This window comes from Terrapene carolina, unplaced genomic scaffold (assembly GCF_002925995.2).
Source record: "Terrapene carolina triunguis isolate 2854851 unplaced genomic scaffold, T_m_triunguis-2.0 Scaffold198, whole genome shotgun sequence".
Lineage (NCBI taxonomy): Eukaryota > Metazoa > Chordata > Testudines > Emydidae > Terrapene > Terrapene triunguis.
The window spans coordinates 4,810,976-4,831,135 of NW_020664549.1; the positions used below are offsets into that span (position 1 = coordinate 4,810,976).

The 20,160-nt window shown below is 45.6% G+C and overlaps 1 protein-coding gene across 1 annotated transcript; it reads right to left on the bottom strand.

Moving 5' to 3' along the window:
- Positions 1 to 547: 547 nt before the first annotated feature.
- Positions 548 to 15,815, bottom strand: LOC113405130 (inositol hexakisphosphate kinase 3-like). Its single transcript, XM_026655179.1, has 5 exons — positions 15,617 to 15,815; positions 5,135 to 5,342; positions 3,523 to 3,701; positions 2,669 to 2,844; positions 548 to 1,497 (listed from the first exon to the last, which is right to left on the bottom strand). Exons 1-5 carry the CDS (start codon positions 15,813 to 15,815, stop codon positions 1,021 to 1,023), a joined length of 1,239 nt encoding a protein of 412 aa, XP_026510964.1. The 3' UTR covers positions 548 to 1,020.
- Positions 15,816 to 20,160: the final 4,345 nt, after the last annotated feature.

The following is a 20,160-nucleotide window of genomic DNA, read 5'->3' on the forward strand; positions in this document are numbered from 1 at the left end:
AGTTAAGCCAGAAAAAGGCACTCTTATTCCAGAATACAAGCACCCACACACGGAGTTATTTTGGAACAGCTGTTCCGCTTTTTATTCACACCGTACCGTATTCTGGAATAACTTTCATGCACTGGCAAGCCTTATGTCACAAATTCTCTTCCACGCTACCAGGTCCTGATGTGAATCCTTTCATGACCAGTATCTGACTCACTGTCGACATCAGTATTGGACAGACTCAGCACTCTCTGATATATCTGTCTCCTTTCCCTCCACTCCTTCAGAAAACTCCTTAGTCTGCGCCCTTATTCTTCCAGGGGATATTAAGTACTTGTATGATTCTGTTTGTGCTTTGTAGCATCCTCACTCATGCCTTGGGACTATAAATTCCTTACAACAAGGACCTCTTAAACATAGCACCTCTTATATAGCACCACTTATACCAGATATAGATATAGATATAGATAGATATACTGTATTGAGGGCTTCATACATTATCACAGTCTTAAAAGTGCCAGGTGTTTGGAGCGTGAAGATTTCTTCTGTTTGTGTCATTGAATGTCCTTGGCCCATCATGTTGAGCTTGGGTTGAAAGTAATGCTGCAACTTGTTCAGACCTACCAACACCTCTTAATAGTCTCTCAACTGCACAGTCTTTGCTTAGCCTTCTTGGCTTTGCTGGTGCATATGGAGGTGAGCAGGCCCTATAATAATTTTAAGATTCTTTCAAGTAATGCTTTCCTCTCGGTCGCAAACAAATCAAGGACAGCAGTAAAAGAAGAAAGGAAAATAAATCTTCGGCGAGATCACAAGCACGGTGGATTCTTTTCAATCCTTTGCTTTTACAGTTCGCTTTGGTAATGGCATGTAGCATCTTCTGCGCTTTCCTAGCAAGTCACCAATGCTCTCATTCCAAAAAGTACACAGGATGTTCAAAAGCCGTGAGGGGCTCCATGCAGTTGGCCCAATGCATAGGCAGTCCCTTTCTGGGATATCTATCACCACAAAGTCCATGCCATGTCACAGCATTTGTCATTCTCCTTCTCTAGTATTCTCAAGAATGTTGACAAGATTTTCTAGACCGAAAATATAGCCGTGGTCTGGCCCGTCGTAGATGGTGTGATTATACTTTGAACCTTTATAAGTGGTGTGAGCAAAATCTATCATGCGGACGTCAACTTTGGGATGACCAGTCCCATGTGGCATGGTGCGGTTTATGTTCTGAAAACACCCCTGAGGATGGTTGTCTAAGGTTTCTTTATTCTCCTTGGGTTCCTGTCCATCATAGATGATGAGAAGGGAGCTGGAGTAGAATCGATAGGAGCTCTGGTTTTTGATGACTGAAAGCAGAGCCTTTAGCTGTGACACAATGGGTGCCAAGAGGTCTGTTCTGAGGCAGTTACCATTGTGAAGGAACTGGTAGAGGGCTTGTCTGAAGCCATCGGGTGATAGTTTCCTTCCATAATACTTGTCTTTGCAGAGAAATTGGCCAGTATCTGCTTGGTAAACCTTGAATAAAAAGAACAATAATCCAGATTGTGTGTCTCTCAAATTATTGCACCTTCGAAACATCCTGCATGTAAGTAATCCAGCTAGTTCGGCAGAAGGAAAAGCACGTCGTTTAGAGTTAATCTAAAACGAAAGGGTCCGCAATCAAGCTGGTACGTGAGATGCTTCGTTCCTCTCCAGTCTCAACAGCATATGGCAATTTATGCACCAGGCCGCTAACTGAAGCTAAAACCTTGTCTACATGGGAGGTTTAAGCTCCTGCTAGCCAGCCAGCAGGATAGCTGCACTGGTGCAAACCCCTAGTGTAGACAGGCTATAAGCCGCAGTTTGCACTGGTACAATTTACCCCGGCTTGAAACTGGTATAAGAAGCATGGGGGGAAATAGTGATTTATAGCAATTTACCCCCCATCTACACTAAGGGTTTGCAGCAAAACGAGTGTCTGAAACTGGAACAAACAACCATTGTAGACAAGGCTTTAATAAAGGTGCTGTACCCACCCTCAGCTGTACTACAGTCTTATTTTCCAAAGCACAGAACTAAAGAACCGCAAGGAAATCTAGACAGGAATATTGACACGATCAAGCTCTGGGAGTGGATACAGAATTCGGTTACATACCACATGTAATTAAAAGGATAATCAGTTCAGTATCTGAAGACTGGAGAGGCACCTACTTGACGCTAGCTATTTACAGTGCTATCTATGTGTTTTAATCATAATAATTATCCCGCAGACACAGCAGAGCAATGTTCTAAATCTTCTCAGAGGCACAAGTGAAACAAATTTATGCTTGCAGTATCTAGCAGGAAGGGGGTGACGATTTCATCATGAAGAGACGTAATATTTAGCACAAACAGGGTGTCTGGTATTTGCACTGACTAGACTAGCCAGATCCTAGAAATGAATGAGCATGGAAAGTTTATGTTCTTCTTTCTTCAAGGTTCCAGTCCTGACTAACACTGAACAGCGTGGGCAGAGAATCAGGGCAATGTATGTGTCTAGGGCCAGATCCTTAGCTAGTGTAAAACGGGGTAGCTCAATTGAGATGAAGACTGAAGCTATGGCAGTTTATACCAGCTGAGAAACTGGCCCTTAGGGTTTATTAAGTGGTAATTCCTTGTGCTTGTTTTGAAGAACAGAAATACTGAAGGGGTCAAGAGGCCGCCCTACCTGCATTCCACAGATGCGAACTCCAAGAGATCCAGAAGTGCTCTGTTCACACTTCATTATGTGGCGTGTTTTCTTCTCTTCTGATGCATCATCTCCATGCTGCCTGGTTCCCATCTTTAAGTCCAGAATGCAGGGATATTGATACTTTGACACCACGTTTTCAAGCAACAGAAACTCTGGACACATGAGTTAAGGGAGACTTGTTATTATTAAATGTACAATTGAAATAGGTCTTAATCAGGGGTGGCTCTGCGCATCCTCTGAAGTTCACCATAATCATTCACAATTGTACTGAGACTTTGCAATGCACCTTCACCAGCACTCATCATGGCTACTGGCCCCTTGTTGCCAATTTCAGCCAACTTATTCTAAGTGCAATATCACCAGTTAAACTATCAATGGCTCAGTTCTCTAGTGTAGATGTAGCCCAGGGCTGTCAATCCAACACCTTTCATCAACACTAAAGTCACTCAAGTCTGTTGGTGGCGGGGTTAAGCTGCATTGATTACATGACCGGTGATCAAATGAGTGTCTGACGAGGGAGAAGAGCTGTTGCTGCTTTGATCCCTTTATGTGAAGGGCTCCCTTGACTTTGGATGGACACCCTTTCATGTGGAATTTCTTTTAAATACAGACAGAGAGTATCCAGAACGCAATTAAATACATTGTATTCATGCCCAAGGGCTTTGGGGCCTGTTATAACCTACACATAAAAATGTTTCATTGATTATGATTGTGATCCATTATTAGCAACTCTCCATCAGAAGGTTGGTCTTTTCCCCCCCTCAACATCACCGCTATGAAATAAGCAATAAGTAAAGTGCAACAAGAACGGCTGGAATAAAAAAGGATACGATGTAGTTTGTTCTCATCAAGTTTGGAGGACATGCGGTTCAGGTGCAGTTGGTGGCAGTGCAGTCCCCAGGGGTTATAGCTCTTTCTTTCTGGCTGGTTCCCATTTGTATCCTCCATGAGCGAAGAGTCGTCCGTACGGTACTGAAGTTCCGTCCTCAGGAGCGCCTTCCCTGGGCCGCTAGACAAAATACACCAAAGAAGCAAATTTGGTTTGTAAGCTCCCAGAAAAGAAGTTGGCCTTTTCCCTTCCTTTTGTAGAGTATGAAACCCGATAAAGGAAATTTTCAGGGACCCTCGAGGAAATAAGTATTCATCCTGGCTAACCTGCAGGGATCCTTTGTTACCGAGTTAAAGTCATTTTCAGGAAGTTAGGCAGTTGCTTGGTGCCAATATTTTTTTATTGCAATTTTAAAGCGAGTTTGGCTTCTGTGAAGGGGCCCAGATCCATTGCACTGAAGCCTGGAGATCTCCATTTATCCACCTAACAGGTGCACCACAGGCAACCTGCCTGCTAATGTGCCTTATCTCTGGGCTAGAGGGACCACCTCTGATGGGGAGAGTGGATTCATTCTCCCTGTGTATTCAGCCCCTGGTCTCATCCATCTTACGGATATGATTCCTCTTTCATTGAGGTCAGTGTCAAAACTCCCACTGGCTTTAATGGGAGCTGGATTGTACCTCTAAACGATAGCTGAGCTGGGTCTGTTTTGAACCAGTTAGAGTGAATGATCCTGTGTCTCACTGAAAACATTTGAGAATTTAAAAGATCAAGGCCGGTCTTCTCTGCAATTCTAGCAGAGCAACTGTTCAGGGCTCCATTGAGTGTTGTAGATATAAGCCCGCATTGGGGGTGGTCCAGAGCTGCTCCATGCAAGGAGACTATCAGGAGGTATTCTTATGAGCGTAAAGGCTGCATACGTACCCTTTACAGCCTTTTACAGGGTGCAGCTCACTATCCTCTGGGCGGCTTTTGTTGCTGTTGAGCTTCTCTGGGCAGTGATTGGGGGACAGGAGGCACAGCCATGGCCTCACTTCCTTCCTGCTGCTTTTGGGCCATCCTGCAACCCGGCAGAGGAGGTGAAAAGCATCCCCTGCTCTCTCCAGAATTCAGAGGCTGCAATTCTGCCTGATGGCAAGTGGAGGTCAAATAAGAGGTGTTTGTGAAAAAGGCCCAAATCCTGGTCACAATCACCTAGGTGTCAATCTGGAGTGACCGCACTAGTCAGTGGAGTCACTCCAGATTGGCACCCGTGTAAGTGACATCAGAATCTGGCCCACTGTTTTGGGGGATTGCGGGGAGAGAAGGCCGCTGAAGCCAATGGCTGGAGTCTGATCTAATTGACACTGCAGTAAATCAGGAGTCACGCCACTGAAGCCAATGGAGTTACACCGCGGCAAAACCAGAGCGAGATCTGATGCCAGCCCATTATTTGTTTGGAATATCCCTATGCCAGACATAAGCATACTGCCCACCGGGGCTTCGTGCCTACAAGGCACAGACTATAAATGCGATCGGTCTGTATTCGGCTCAGATAGCAAGCGGAGCTACTGCTGCTTCAGAGCCCCTCGACTCAGGCAGCCCCTCGACTCTTGCTTGCACCGGGCACTCACCTGTCTTTGATGGTCTTTGTGAAAGATGCCTGACTCCATTTGACAAACAAGCGCTCGCTGCTGGTGGTGGACGTCCGCTTGATCTCCTGACATAGCATCACCGAATGCTCCTTATCCAAGGAACTGCAGTTGTCGGTCGGCAGGCTGGGGCTGGCTATCAGGCCTAGGTTGCCCAAGCTGTCCTTTCTGAGGCACACCGAGATGATACCTACAAAAGGAGGGAGGATCGTGTGAATGTGACAAAAATTTCCCTCCCAGGCAACAGGGTTAACCTGCACCGAGCCATTACAGACCAGTCGTTGCTTGCATTATTAGCCAGGTGTCATCCCACTCTGTTCCAGGTGCTTGTATCAGAACTTGGATACTTAGCAGTGCACTTACCCGGGGATAGCTTAGTGCTCTAGCAACTGCTGAAATCAGATCCTCCGCCCTGTAAATGTAAGCAGTCCCTGAGCCTTTGGAAAATAGCTGAAGGCTTTTTAGATGCTCCCTTCTCTTGCCCGTATACTACCATTCCACCCAACCCCCACCTTCCTGCCTCACATGGAAGCTGTCCTGTATATCATGTTCTTTGCATTCTCCACTCCGCTCGGGGCGTTCATTCTTTCCAAGCTATGCAACAGCTGAACCAACAGGGGCCTGACGCAGGATTCTAGACTAGGGCTTGGCTCGCTTACAAGAAGCCATGCAGGTCTCTTGCTCTTGAGGGGTTTTCCAGCAGCAGGGAACAAAATGAGGGTGGGAAGGGAGGGGGAATCCTTAAAACAAATGTCAGTGTGCACGCAAGGCGTCTGTAATCAATGAGAGCACGGGAGCTTAGAAGAGCCACGGCTGCAGGAAACTTGCTGCATTGTCATAAGGAGTTTCAGTAAAGCACAGGTAAGGAAGTGCCTATTGCAGTGATTCCATGGCCACACAAGACTTCGTGGTCATTGGCATGGACAGAACTAAGGAATTTCTGCTCCAAAATAATAGGCCTTCAGCATTAAGTCATATCCATTGCTTGTACCAGCATTAGGGTCTTGTGGTCTCCAAGGGTTCTCCAGGCAGTTGCATCTGAGCAGGTCTGACATTCTGTCCAGGAGAGGCAGATAGAACTCGGGCGAAGAGACTGCAGTTCCAGGCCCAGCTCTGCCCTGACTCAATGTCAATCGTAGCCTCTAATTTTGGATACCTCATTTTTTGGGAAGCCCAATTTGAGACACCTTGGGCTTGATTTTCAGCAGTGTTGAGCCCCTCGCTTGCTGGTGAAGCCCCTCTGTGCTTCAGCTTCCCCACATGGCAACAAAGACACTCTTCTAAGGCATAGGGAGCTCTGCCGATGAAAAGTCCTATACAAGTGCCATGCAGAACTATTGTATATCCATCCATGAATACATTATGTATTAAAATAGCTTTGTTTGCCAAAGGATTTCTCACTCATTTCTGCAGCTTTCCCCATTACTCTGAGCCAAATTCATCTCTAATGTAACTCCACTGAAGTCAATCTTCAGATTTCTTATAAGTGGCCAATGGCATTTTTAATGACTGCAAAAAAACCCTACCATTGAAAAATACAGAGGAAGACTGACTACTTAGAAAGCTGGTCTTGAATAGTTTATCAGATTATTTTAGAAACAAGAGCAAGTGTAACAGTATTTTAGCAGCATGACCTATTTTATCACACTTTGCACTGTAACAAATGGACTGTTGAAATAAAAGGATACCCTGGTGACTTAGAGCCTTCCAAATTCCAAAAAGTTTGGGGGGGGGGGTTGTAGGCAGCAGCATGAAATCTATCAGTGGCCGTGGAGTTAGCCACTAATGCCCCAGTTGGAGGACATTGTTCCGATTGCAAACCAAGGAAAATACACAGGCCAGATCTCCAAAAGCACGTGTGTGGGTCTGAACGTGTGGCCCACAGTAATTACCTTTTGTGACAGACCCAGACCAGTGGGGTGCAGGAGTCTGGTAGAGGGCAAATATACTGGTCACTGGATGAGTAGTTTTCTGTTCCCTGAGTGACCAGAGCAGGGGCTGCACTAGAGTAATCAGGAACCTGCTAGAACCAGTTAAGGCAGGCAGGCTAATTAGGACACCTGGAGCCAATTAAGAAGAAGCTGCTAGAATCAATTAAGGCAGGCTAATCAGGGCACCTGGGTTTTAAAAGGAGCTCACTTCAGTTTGTGGTGTGAGTGTGAGGAGCTGGGAGCAAGAGGCGCAAGGCGCTGAGAGGGAGAGGGAGTGGGAGTGGGAGTGGGAGTGCTGCTGGAGGACTGAGGAGCACAAACGTTATCAGACACCAGTAGGAAGGTCCTGTGGTGAGAATAAGGAAGGTGTTTGGAGGAGGCCATGGGGAAGTAGCCCAGGGAGTTGTAGCTGTCATGCAGCTGTTACAGGAAGCACTATAGACAGCTGCAGTCCACAGGGCCCTGGGCTGGAACCCGGAGTAGAGGGCGGGCCCGGGTTCCCCCCAAACCTCCCAATTGACCTGGACTGTGGGTTCTTCCAGAGGAGAAGGTCTCTGGACTGTTTCCCAACCCACATGGTGAATCTCTGAGGCAAGAAAATCCGCCAATAAGCGCAGGACCCACCAAGATAGAGGAGGAACTTTGTCACACTTTGTATGTATCAGCTACGCTGGCATGGGCTTGTCCTTCCAATGCACTGGATTGGTTTTTCCCTAGGAGTTAAAGACCACCAGGAATGGAAGACTGCCTCTGCAACCACTTCATACTGCCATTGGGGGGCACAGAAGAGAGCACTAATTGGATACATACCTGTCTCTTGCTTGATTTATGAGGCCAGACAGTGACACCTATTGGTGAAAGCCTGGAATGCTAACCATTAGGCATCACCCTTAAATATTCAAAACATCCCCCAGTATTTTAGTTGTTCAACTTCCATTGACTTTAATAGGCATCACATGGCTGAACCTTTCTGCAATGCAACCTTTTATGTATTTACCCTTCTCTTAGCAAAGTTTTAGCAACAGGGACCCTTGCCTCAGCGCTTCAAATGACAAATGACTCATGGGTATGGCTTGTATATGAGGCAGCTATCACCTTTCAGGGAAAGGTTGAGTGCAGTGGTCCCCTTGCTAAGGACAGCCCTGATTTGACAGTGAGAACTTCTCTGTCAATTCTATCGATCACTCCTGCATTGTGAACTTCCTCACAGCAGTGCCAGCCCAGAGTCCAGCACTGCAGGCATTTTCAGAGCATCGCCCTTTCAGGATTAGACAGGATTCCAGCCATGTGAGCTGCTCACAGCAGTGCCCGGTCATTTCCAACTCCCACAATGGTAACCACAGTCCAAAAGCAGCTCATAATGATGGCTTTAGGGACCTGCAAAAACCACACCACTTGGCAAAATATAGATCTGGTTTTCCTATCTAGAAATCACTAGGTGGAAACCTCCCCGTTTCATTAGTCTTTGAAGGGAGATGTATTTTTGCAGCTTAGAAACAAGGAAATTCTGTTTTCCGAAGGAAATATGGAACAATTATGGAGGCCCCCTTCTTTCCATTGAGAGAGCGATTACCGTCAGAAAATGACTCTGAAAATGGCAGTTTCCTACTCCACTGAGCTGCCCCCCTGCTCGTCTTCAAAGTCATATCTGCTGACTTTGCTGACTAAAACAAGCGCTCATGGCCTGAATTACAGAGGTGCCGAGCAGCCGCTTCAGATGGAGTCATGGGTGCTCAGCATTTCTGAAAATCTGGACCTTCCCTTCCCCCCGTGCTAGCATTTCAATACCAGCGCAGTTTAAAGAGAGGGAGCTAGATTTTATTCTGGCTTGTGCATCACCCCCAGAATTGTAAACTAAATTCCAGTTACCAAGCCTGTATTAGAGATGATCACGCAAGAACCAGTAAAACATCCAGCTTGCCTCTCAGATTCCCAGTTTGAGTTTGCAGAGCCAGCAGATAAGAAAACCATTTCATCTAAGCTGGCTCGATGCAATCACTGTGAGACCAACGTAAGACTCCTCAGTGTTAACTCTACAGTCTGTTTTCAGAGTCTATTTCTTATCAAATCTATTGTAGCTGTATCTCAAATGCTGTGTGCAACATTCAAAAGCTGTCCCAATTACATAGCATCAGATGGTGTAAATCAGCATCATAATCCCATTGAATCATGCTGGTCTTGCCCTATACATACTATATAGCGGGAAACTGATAGGTCTTAAATATCTTATATTAATATGAAGATTAACAGGGACATTTTTCAAAGGTGCAAGGGGCAGCAGGGCATCAAAATTTCAATGGAATATGGACACACTTGAAAATCCCAGCTTTAATAAATGTATTTTGTTTCATGGTATATAGCACTATGGGACTGGGCTAATTTTGCTTATGTCACATAATTGACGTACTGTATATTCATAAAACAAATATATAATACATGGTTTAAGGCGTATTGGTGGCTACTGTACTGCTCTTTTATTCCAACTGTGGCTTTATTATCTGAAAGCAAAGCTTTGTTGCATTAAAGTGCTTTCCATTCCCTTCCTTTCGTTCCCACCAAAAATTCCGTCCCATTCTATACAAAGCAAGCTAGGCAGACAGAGTATATTTACAGAAGCTATCTGCATGCAAGAGGCATCTCTACAATTTGCAGGAGCTGTTTTGCTATGTAGCTTGCTACCTCTTCTCGCGTGTATTTATTTTTAAATTTTAAAGTGTGTTTATTTACTGCCATGCGCAATAGGAATCTGAACAGAAGTGGGCCTGAAAAATAAATCCATAATCCTGTAGCCAGCTCCGAACTAGACAGACAGCACTGAGAGACGGGGGGTGGAAGGGAGGGAGAACTCTTGTCTCAAGGTCATCTAATCTGCCTGAAATGGGTAAGTGAGCTGCCAAGTCTGTGCAGATGCTCTTTAAAGAGCACTAACACGGTGTTGGATTTAAATGATGACATTTGAACAATACTGTGCACTGTGTCATCATTACATAATGGTCCCTAAGCCCCGAGAGGGGCTAACAATAGAGACAGGGGACATCTATATGCACCAACTGGCGACAGAGGTCTCAAGAATATTCCTTTTTTGACATTTAACCTTCCCTTCCTCCTTATGGGAAAATAGTTCACCTCTTTCTAATGTGTCCAGCCTTGTCTCTCCCAGCGGTGGCTCATTCAGTGAGCATCTTAGACTTAACTGGGGCTCTGCATGCATGCAGAGGAAGGTCCATGCAGATACAGTTGCAGGATCAAGGCCTTAATTACCACACATTACTTCAATTCTGTGGTGTCTGGGTTGCAAACACGGCAGGGAAATGCATTCTTTCCAACACCAAGCATTCCAAAATTAGGGGTCAGCCTCCCCCACTCCCTCCCCCAAATCAGGAGATTGGTTTAAAAACCAAATAAATAAATAAAACAAATAATAAAACCATACGTTTTGGGTTCTATTTATTTGTCTTCTGTTTTTTGAGACTTTAGGGTGCACTCAGGAAACATTTTCCAGCTTTTCTCTGCAAGTATAAGGGACAAACTTATTCTTAAAAAAAAAAAAAAAGTTGAGTTTCTCACCTAATCACAGGATTCCAGGAGTTGGGGCTTTCAGAAAAACACTAAGTTTCATGGGACACAATACCATAGTGAGAATTGGCATCGCTGGAAAAATTAGGGGAGGAAAAAGTAATTTAAAAAATCATGCAATGGTGGGTTAAAATTAGATTTTATAGAACATTTGGACTTACGCCGAACACAGTCTATCCCTTTAAACTGCAAAGTAATGAGAGTCAACTCATAAAGCAGTTCAGACCACGGGGCACTTCGGTGAATGTTGAAATTGCACGGACGGTGTATTATGGTGGATGTTGTGCACAGAAAGAGTTTGTTGCTTATTTGGAAGGCAGAGAGGGGTCATTTCTGACCTCAGAAAGCAGCTGATTTGTTTGTTAGAAGATAGCTGGTATTATTTGTCTGGTTATCTAGAGACCCTGACAATGGATCCCAGGAGAGTAGGGACTGGAGAGTGTGGAGACTTGAGTATGTTAAAAGTTTAGTCTATTCCTGCTCCGATTTCTCGTTCCATCAATGTCAAACCTCAGCTGCTGGTCACCGACATCCAGTCAACAAGTGCTGGAGATAAGGGCCAGATCCTCAGCTGGTGGAAATCAATGAGGCTCCATTGACTTCAATAGAGCTATGCTGATTTCCACCAGCAAAGGATCTGGCCTAAGGTTTTCATAGTCTTCTGTGAAGGTCACCAATGGCCCAGTCAGGAAGAGGGCTAAAGGACTGATAGTAGGAAGGTGATAAAGTCTGTGGAGTGTGAGATCTGGGTTTGATTGCTGGCTCTGCTACAGACTCCCTGTGCAACTTCAGGCAAATCACTATGTCTCTCTGTGCCTCAGTTCCCCATGTGTAAAAGGGAGATGGTACACTCCCCTCCCTCACAGGCAAAGGACGAAATCTGTTATTGATTGGAAGTCACTCAGCAACAATGGTGATAAGGGATAGGCAGGAACAGGTAAACCTTGTGGAAGTTTTCCAAATCTCACTATTATGCTTTGGTTTTACAAAGCTAATTTAAACCATGTTTTTTCAAGGCTAATCTAATTTTGTTTTAATGATCTTTTTCTAGCTAATGGAAATACTGAGTCTGATTTTCAGAGATGCTGGAAACCCACAGTCTCCATTGACTTCAACTGGTGCTACAATTACTTGTCACCTCTGAAGATCAGGCATGGGGGAACCCTCACCTGTTGTACAGCGAACTCTGTGCAAGCCTTGTCTCTTTCCGTCCACCCTTCCCCGAGCAGAGGGGTGTATTAGATCAGGAGAGGGCATGGCCAGAACATATAGTACTCCAGCAATCCCTACATATATAAAGACCTTTAGGGGGTTGCAACAAACCAGCATAGCTTAGGGCAGCCCTGAGCTGTGTCTCTTAGCAAGATCAGGTCACATATCCCGACTCACACTGAAAGGGTTAATAGATGCCAGCATGCAGGAATTTAACGGAGACGATTATTCCAAAGTAGCCTTAAAAAAAATGAACACTTCCTTTATCGGTGAGAGTCTGGCCAGGCTGCTGGGGCCGACAGCCACAAATCACCTCATTGTCCCAGGGGCACTGGGCTAGTTCTACACTACAACCCGCGGCGGAGTCTCATTAACAAAAGGTCAGGTTATTGCTGAGTGAGGGAATGACAGCTTACAGGCCAGCCTCAGTCATTTCCTAATGAGGGATAATTAAATGCTCCCTCTATATAAAGAGAAGTCTATTTCAAGGGCTTACATCCACAAAGAAACAAAAGGCATCCTCTCAGCGGGGAAACTGTTGTGTTACAGGCTGTCCCATCCACCTGGTTGACAGCTCCTCCCCAGAGATAGCTGCATCTCACTGGTTCTCTGTGCTTTGAAATCTTTCAGGACAAAAGTCATTATAGAAATGCAATGTATTATTTTTCCCTGGCCTCCGCTATATCTTGTTGGATAAACAGTCGTACAGAGCACCATTTAGCTTGGAGGTCTCCAGCTTCTACATATATTTCTCTCATTTTCTGCTAACTAGGGGATCAGAACTTGCTAGTCTTACTCAGGCAAAACACACAGTACTGGACCCTAGGAAAGGAATGAATGAGCTTCCATTTCATTTGGCTCACTTTGAAAGTTGTTGAGGCTTCAGCGCCCTCAGATCACACAATGAAAGCCGATGGAGAGTGAGTGTGTGTGTGTGTGTGTGTACGGGTCCATGTGTATTAAGTTAGGGGAGACGTGATAAGGCCTATGTAATGTGTACTGAGTTAGAAGAGAAATTATAAGGGACGTGTGCAGTGTGTATGGAGAAATTATCAGCTGGGTGGGTATGGCTGTTGGGTAGGGGTGTGGACTGAGTCGGGGCAGCCAGATCAGGCCCCTTTCTCCAGTACACCAAAAAACCCCCTTCCCGAGCTACTGGCAATAAAGCAACAGGCATGTGACTCATGCTGCTGACATATAATCAGTGACAATTCAGCTGCTGTGCATGCTTGGCACAGGTGTGCGCTTAGCTCAGTTAGCCGGCAGCAGGCAGATATTTGGGAGCACCATACGAGCTTGTTACAGCAAGAGACAGAAGTTCAGGGATAGTAATAATCCTTCCTCTACAGCAGGCCCAGTGGCATGATGCACCCTCCCCACCCCATTTCCCTCCCCAGGCTCCGAGTCCTCACTGTTGGGCCTCCTGTCAGGAAGCGCCTGCTGGCTGCAGGTACCCAGGCGCCAAGCCTAGGTTTCCATCGCTCTTGCTGCGGCCAAAATAAAACCCTCCAGGAGAAAATCTTGAGGAGGAAACTTCCTAGTCGAACGACTGTTTGCTGCTGTCGCAGAGGCAGCCGTTTGCTCCGCTGGCTGACAGCGATGCCCAGCGAGGAGGACGGTTTCTCCCAGGCTGGTCACTGGCATCTCAGCTATGCAGATGGCACTCGAGCGCTAACATGACACCAGGCTCGCGGTGACACTGTCTCGTGTTACCAAAGCAGATTGGCCGCGTCAGGTGGGAAAAGGCTCCGCACATGAAACAGGGATGTCTGGATGCTCTCGTCACCGCCACGTGCAAACGGGGTTCCCTCTCGTCCCCTTTTCCTTTTCCTGTCTCTTCGGAAAAGATCATGAGCCCTCCCCTCCTCTTGCACTGCCTACTCCTCCACCTCTTCTTGGATGGTAATTCAGCAGCCTCACCCTCCTCCCGGCTAGACTGCTGCCACTTCGCTGACCTTGGCCCAGAATCCTGACTGTCGCGTGGGCTGAAGCTCACAGCATGACACCTGCCACAAGCGCTTGTTATCCCTCAAGCTGCTCTTCCTGGGCCTGGTCTACCCGTAGCGCAGACCTGTTTAACTAAAAGTGTGAGGCTGCACCCATGTAGTTAAACTGGAGCAACTTTGTGTGTGGACACCCTTATATCAGTTTAAACCTAGCTCACATCCGCCTTGCTTGCACCTCTTAATTCACCTACATCAGCCTACTTTAAACAGGTGTAAAGTCTCCACACAGAAAAGGGAAATCTACATGACAACATTAAGCCAACATAAGTTACGTTGATGTACAGCCACGGCAGTAATTGAATTGGTTTCACACAACCACACTAAGCTCTTTGTGTCGGCGGTGCGTGTCCTCACCAGGAGCACTTGCACCGATTTCACTGCTAGTGTGGGGCATTGTGGGGCAGTGTCTGAAAGGCAGCAACCGTGAATGAAAGCAACGCAGTGTCTACACTGACACGGCGTTGATCTAACTACATTGACTTAAGCGCTACATCTCTCACTCTTTGCACAAACAGTTAACCTTGGGAGAGCTCCCAATGACTCACTAGCTCAAACACCCAAGCTCCAAAAGGGGGCACTTGGCCAGAATTCACATTTCTGTTGAGTGAGAAGCACTAACCGCTAGAGAGTCCAGCCAAACCCCGTTATCTGGAGGAATCCTACCTGGAATTCAGCAAGGACTTTATCACTTACTCCTCTTGTTAAAATTCACTGGTTCATAGATTCAGAAGGGACCATCATGAGCAACTAGTCTGACTTCCTGCATAAGACAGGCCATGCAGTGATTCCAGCATCTAGCCCAATGCTAGATGGTGGAGCAGGCGCATTCTTTGTTAGAAAGACGCCCAATCCTGACATCAGAGATGGTCTGCTAGTTTTTAGAAGCTAAGATAAAAAGGCTGATCTTAGTTATCCACACAACTTTCTGTACAGTGATCACAAGATTGAAAGCGAGTGTGTATAAGAACCATTCAGTATTGCTAAGAATGTTGAGAAAGTCTACGAAGTGTTGGAGATTCCAAAGAGCAGACCTCCTTTACTCACACATTCTCAATCTCTCTCTCTCCCCCTGCCCCCAATTTGCTCATCCTCAATGACTCCATTACAATTGAAGGACAAGAGAAACAGCCTTTTTGAAGATGTAAGATGTTAAGATAGCATTTAATTTTTTCCCCATGTAATGCACTACTTGCTTCCAGTGGGGGCTAAGAGTCAAAATACAACAAGAAAGGATGTTCTCGCATTATTTTCAGCCCCACTGGAAACAGCAAGTACCAGGGAACTCAATAGATGGAACCTGATGTGAGTTTCTCAGCTCAATTTTGCAAAACCAGGAAGCTTAAAATAAAGGTGAAAAAAATCAGTTACATTTGCGGGTCCTGGAGTCATACAGCCAAATCCTGACATCTTTACTCAGGCAAAACACTGAAACAAATGGGAGTTTGCATGAGTAAAAGTGAAGTAAAGGCGCTCAGGGCTTGGACCATATTTTGGAAGTATGTTGACTGGCCCAGAATCTCCTCTTATACCGGGGTAAATGAGGAATGACTTCATGGAAGCCAATGGCATTAAACCCAATGAGCCAGAAGAGAATCGGGCCCTTTGTCTCATTAAGGGAAGGAAAGGATCAATGAAATTATGGGTAGCTAACATCTTCTCTTCTGATCATGGCTACCATTAGTAAACTCTCCCTCCCCTGCCCCTGCAGTTCTCTCCTGGATCATCCAGCTCCTCCTTACCTTTGTACTGAGGCGTGAACTGCTTAATGGGTGTGGGGAGCGACTCATAGAACCACTGCTCCTGGGAGATGAGGGGCTTGCAGACGGTGTGCTCATCATATTTCATCATGCTCATGTGGCCCCCAACCTGATGGATGAATGGCTCCAAAAGGACAGCTTTCCTGGGGTCCCCCGTGTCCAGCTTATTCTGCACCACCATGCTGTCCGGAGACCCGCGGTCCAACTTGTACTTGGGCCGAGGCGAAACACACTCCTTGACGGAAGTGCCCTCTTTTTTTTAGTAGCAGTGAACCGGGGTGTGTTGCAGGGAAGCAACCAGAAGATGGGCTTGGGTTTGTCAGCCCCAGGGGGAGCCTAGATCTTTGTTGCTTTACCACGTATAGGTCTTCTGGCTTCTCAGCGCACCATAGAGACCGTCTCTGCCAACTGAAGGATAAATACAGAATGTGAGAAAACAGGGGCAAATCACTTCCAAACACCTTCCTGCTTTTCAGTGGAGCTCTCCCAAGGCTAAGGCTGCCTCCAATGGCTCCCCCTATGCTCCTGCATACATCACTCTCCAGCCCAAGAGAAGCCCCCCATACAAGCAGGGAGAGTTATACATTGAAGGCAGGTGCAAATCCCACCCTTGTAAGGTGAGCTCTATACATGCACATGGCTGGGGTCCAGGGCTTGAGCTGCAGACCCAATTTAAATCTGGTGAGGGGGCAAAAAAAAGTAGGGAAAGGCAATTGAAGAGAGCTATCGGGTTAATGCGGCTCCCTCTGAGATTAGCTAGATCAGGGCATTCCTTCTGCCAGCTAACACCAAGCTATGAACGTGACTCTCCTTTCCCCTCCTAAAGGTAAACCAAGGTTAGGATAATAATCCCAATCTGCTAAAACCATGTTGTTGATGAAGTTCTCAACCTTTTCTCAAGTTGTCCCAAGGTTAGGACATTCCCTGCCAGTGGGGCTATTTATAAAGACCTCTGTACCTAGAAACCCCTGTGAAGGACATTCTCACACAAAGATGCCAGCAAAACCTACCTCCTACCCTCCCTCAGGAAGCTTCTCCACCTCCTACCCTTAGAGAAACCTCACACCAGGACATTCCTTGTCAGTTAACACTAGGACATTAGTAAAGGTTTCCCTCCTCCTTCCTAAAGGAGGCTGGGGTCAGGATATTCTAGGTCAGGATGGAACAGTAGTGCCATTAACACTGACCACAATCTACAGCTAAGATGAGAAACAGCTCCCACCCTGAATCCCCCCCACCTCTCCAAGACATACTCCATTCTGGGGTAAAACATAAGGAAACCCACAACTAGTACATGCATTACACCAAAAGGCTCAATCCTGATCCCATAGGAGCTTTCCATGGACTTCCATAGAAACGGGACTTGGCCCTGGGCCTAGAATAATCAACTAGAAAAAAACCACACAGCCCTGTATTTGTCCTGGTGGCCCTCCTACCCAATTTCTATTAACCCAAATTGCCCATTGACTTCATTTGGAGCAAGATTGGACTCAATTATTGGGGATAATAATAATGGGCCCAATTCACTCTGCCCCAGGGCAGCTGAACATGAGGACAGGACTTCTGTTGCCAGAAGTGCTCCACCTGCAAAGGTTTGTTTCCCCCAAGGCATGGAGAGCTCCCTGCCGCAGAATGTCCCTCTGCTGAAGGGCCGGCATTGGAGTTGCACTGAAGATGAAATTGGACCTACGAAACCAATCTACCTGAAGGAACAGTTTCCTCGCAATTCCCCAGCCCCCACTCCGATGGCCAATGCTGGAAAACACAGAGGGAGGTTTGTTCTTTTGCATGCAGGATTGGTGAGTGAAATGGGACACCGGGAATGTAAACAAGTGCATGGGAGAGACATTCCGGGATGGTGATCTGGCCTTCCAGTAACGTGCCAGCACTTGACCATTCCAGTCAAAAGAGGGCACTGAAAGGGACTGGAGAAATTCCTTTCTGTTGCCCTTCCTTTCCTCTCAGCCAAAGACACAGGTTTTGAGGCCTTGCCCCATGTTGTGTAACACCGTAGTGTACAAGAAATGTCACTGATGAACTCAAGGCATAAGATACTATTCAGTGTGAATAGCAGTGTCTACCTATCTTAGGTACTCATACGGTCCTCTTTACCCCAGCATCCGAGCACATTGCTATCTTCGATGTACACATATCCCTGTGAGGGAGGGAAGAGCTGTTCTGCCCAGCTTGCAGATGGGGAATGGAGGCGCAGAGAGATTAAATGCTGTGTCCAAGGTCATGCAGGAAGCCTGTGGAGGAGCCAGGTATTGAAGATGGTCGCCCAGGCTAATGCTCTAACCACTGGGCCATTCTCCCTCTTTGCAATGTGTCATCAAATTGAAAATAAATATCATACGCTCTGATTTGCTTTTAGCGGCAGTGGACTCCCAATCTAACAAAGTTCTCTGGCTTGAAAACACCGGGAGAGCCAAAGCTCAAGTGCTTAAACACTTTCCTCCTGTTCTCCCGTTGATAATGAAATCCCTGAATAAATGAGCACTTCAGGTTGGGTGCCTGGTTTTTGCATGGAGGACTTGTTCAAGTTAGATGAACTGGACTGGGGGAACTTATACTCATCCCCATGGAGAAATGAGACGGAACAGTTTAAGAATAAGTCCTCTATGGGGGAAATTTCTTCCCCTCCACTCTTCCCAAATTGAGGTGTTTAAACTCAAACATTTCCCAGGATTTCTTCCCCCTGCCAATTTTATCATCACCCTATGCCACGGAATGGGATTTTTGCCATACAGTTGTACAGATATAGTCTATACTAGCATTTACTTCCTGAAGGCACAATGCTGAGCCATATGCGAGTTATATGAGAGTTTTTCAAGCTAGGATGAATGTGTGTCTTTAGAGCCACTCCAGAACAAACAAAAGTATTTAACATTTCTGAGTTGCATCAACTTTTACAGATTATTTTGCTCTTTAAAGTGTTTTTTGTTTGTTTGTTTAATAGATTTATCATCAATCACCTTTCAAGCCAGAGAACAAAGCATGATTTCAATCCAGCATGTATTGCTTTGGAGATATTCCAAGGCTGGAACATAACTGACACAATGCGCTTACCGTCCTAGCAACCTTCACATCCCAATGTGTGTCAGGAAAAACACCAACTTCACGAGGCTGTTATTGTTTACACTTCAGCAAAACTCTGAACAAGAGCTGCACTAAGTGAAAGGGGCTGTTTTGATTTGCTGGCATCCTGAAGCAGCTCATCCTGACCATATAAATGTTACCATGAGCCCTCAACGAGTCACCAGTAGCGTGTCTCTGCTTGTCTCAAATAAGGGAGCCTTGAAATTAATCCCCTCTGTTGCTTAAATTGTCACAAGTGATGAAAGATATTTAGGCAAAATTGAGGGTTACAAATCAATTTTAATCCTCCCAATTTTCTCAGGGATTTATTTTTCCTCCAAAGAAGGTGAGATGCAATCCATGTAGCAAAAAGTGACTTTATGGGTAGAAATAAGAGATAGTCCAAAAATAAGGAGTGGGGCATGTTTTTTTAGAACTTCCCCCCTCCTCCCCTTTTTTGGACAAAATCTCAAAATGTTTGAAATTTTTGCTTGTCTGAAAAAAGAAACACGTTTCGTGAATTTTCCTCCCAATTTTTTTGTCAAAATCCCCGAACATTTTCTCAAAATTTTGCTCAAAACATTTTTCTTCAAAATGTTCACAAACTCCAAGTCAGCTCTTATGAAAACACAGGAGTACGTTTGTGTGTGTTTTGGTGATTTGCATTTCCCACATGTAATAACTAGAAGGGGGAAAACTCTCCACCATTTAAAAAACACCAATGATCCTAGGTGTGTCAGAAGTCAGGTCCTATAGTCAATGTCCGCTTTAGAGGACAACAGTTGGACAGTATTGCCCAAGGCATAGAAAAGTTATAAGCGAACAGACTCTAGCCAGCAGAGGGCTATGGTGCACACAGGCTTAGCTATTATGTTCCAGCAATTCAAGCAGGCCAGCCTTTAAAAGTGAAGGCAGTTTATATTATTTATTTGTGATCCTACAATACACATGCACAATAAATATATTATGGAGGCCAAATCATAAGGTCCTTAACTCAGTTTCTACTAGGTTCTTCCCAAGGCAAAATCTCACTGCTCAGATTCTACAGTGATGGGGCAAAATAAAGATAGACATACAGACCGAATCTGGCCTTGTACAATAGAACCTCAGAGTTACAAACACCAGAGAGATGAACTGACCAGTCAACCACACAACTCATTTGGAACCGGAAGCATGCAATCAGGCAGTAGCAGAGACACAAAAAAGAAGAAGCAAATACAGTGCAGTACTCTGTTAAATGTAAACTACTAAAAAATAAAGGGAAAGCAGCATTTTTATTCTGCACAGTAAAGTTTCAAAGCTGTATTAAGTCAATGTTCAGTTGTAAACTTTTGAAAGAACAACCAGAACGCTTCGTTCAGAGTTACGAACATTTCACAGTTATGAATAACCTCCATTCCCGAGGTGTTTGTAACTCTGAGGTTTTACTGCATTTAAAATAAAGACAT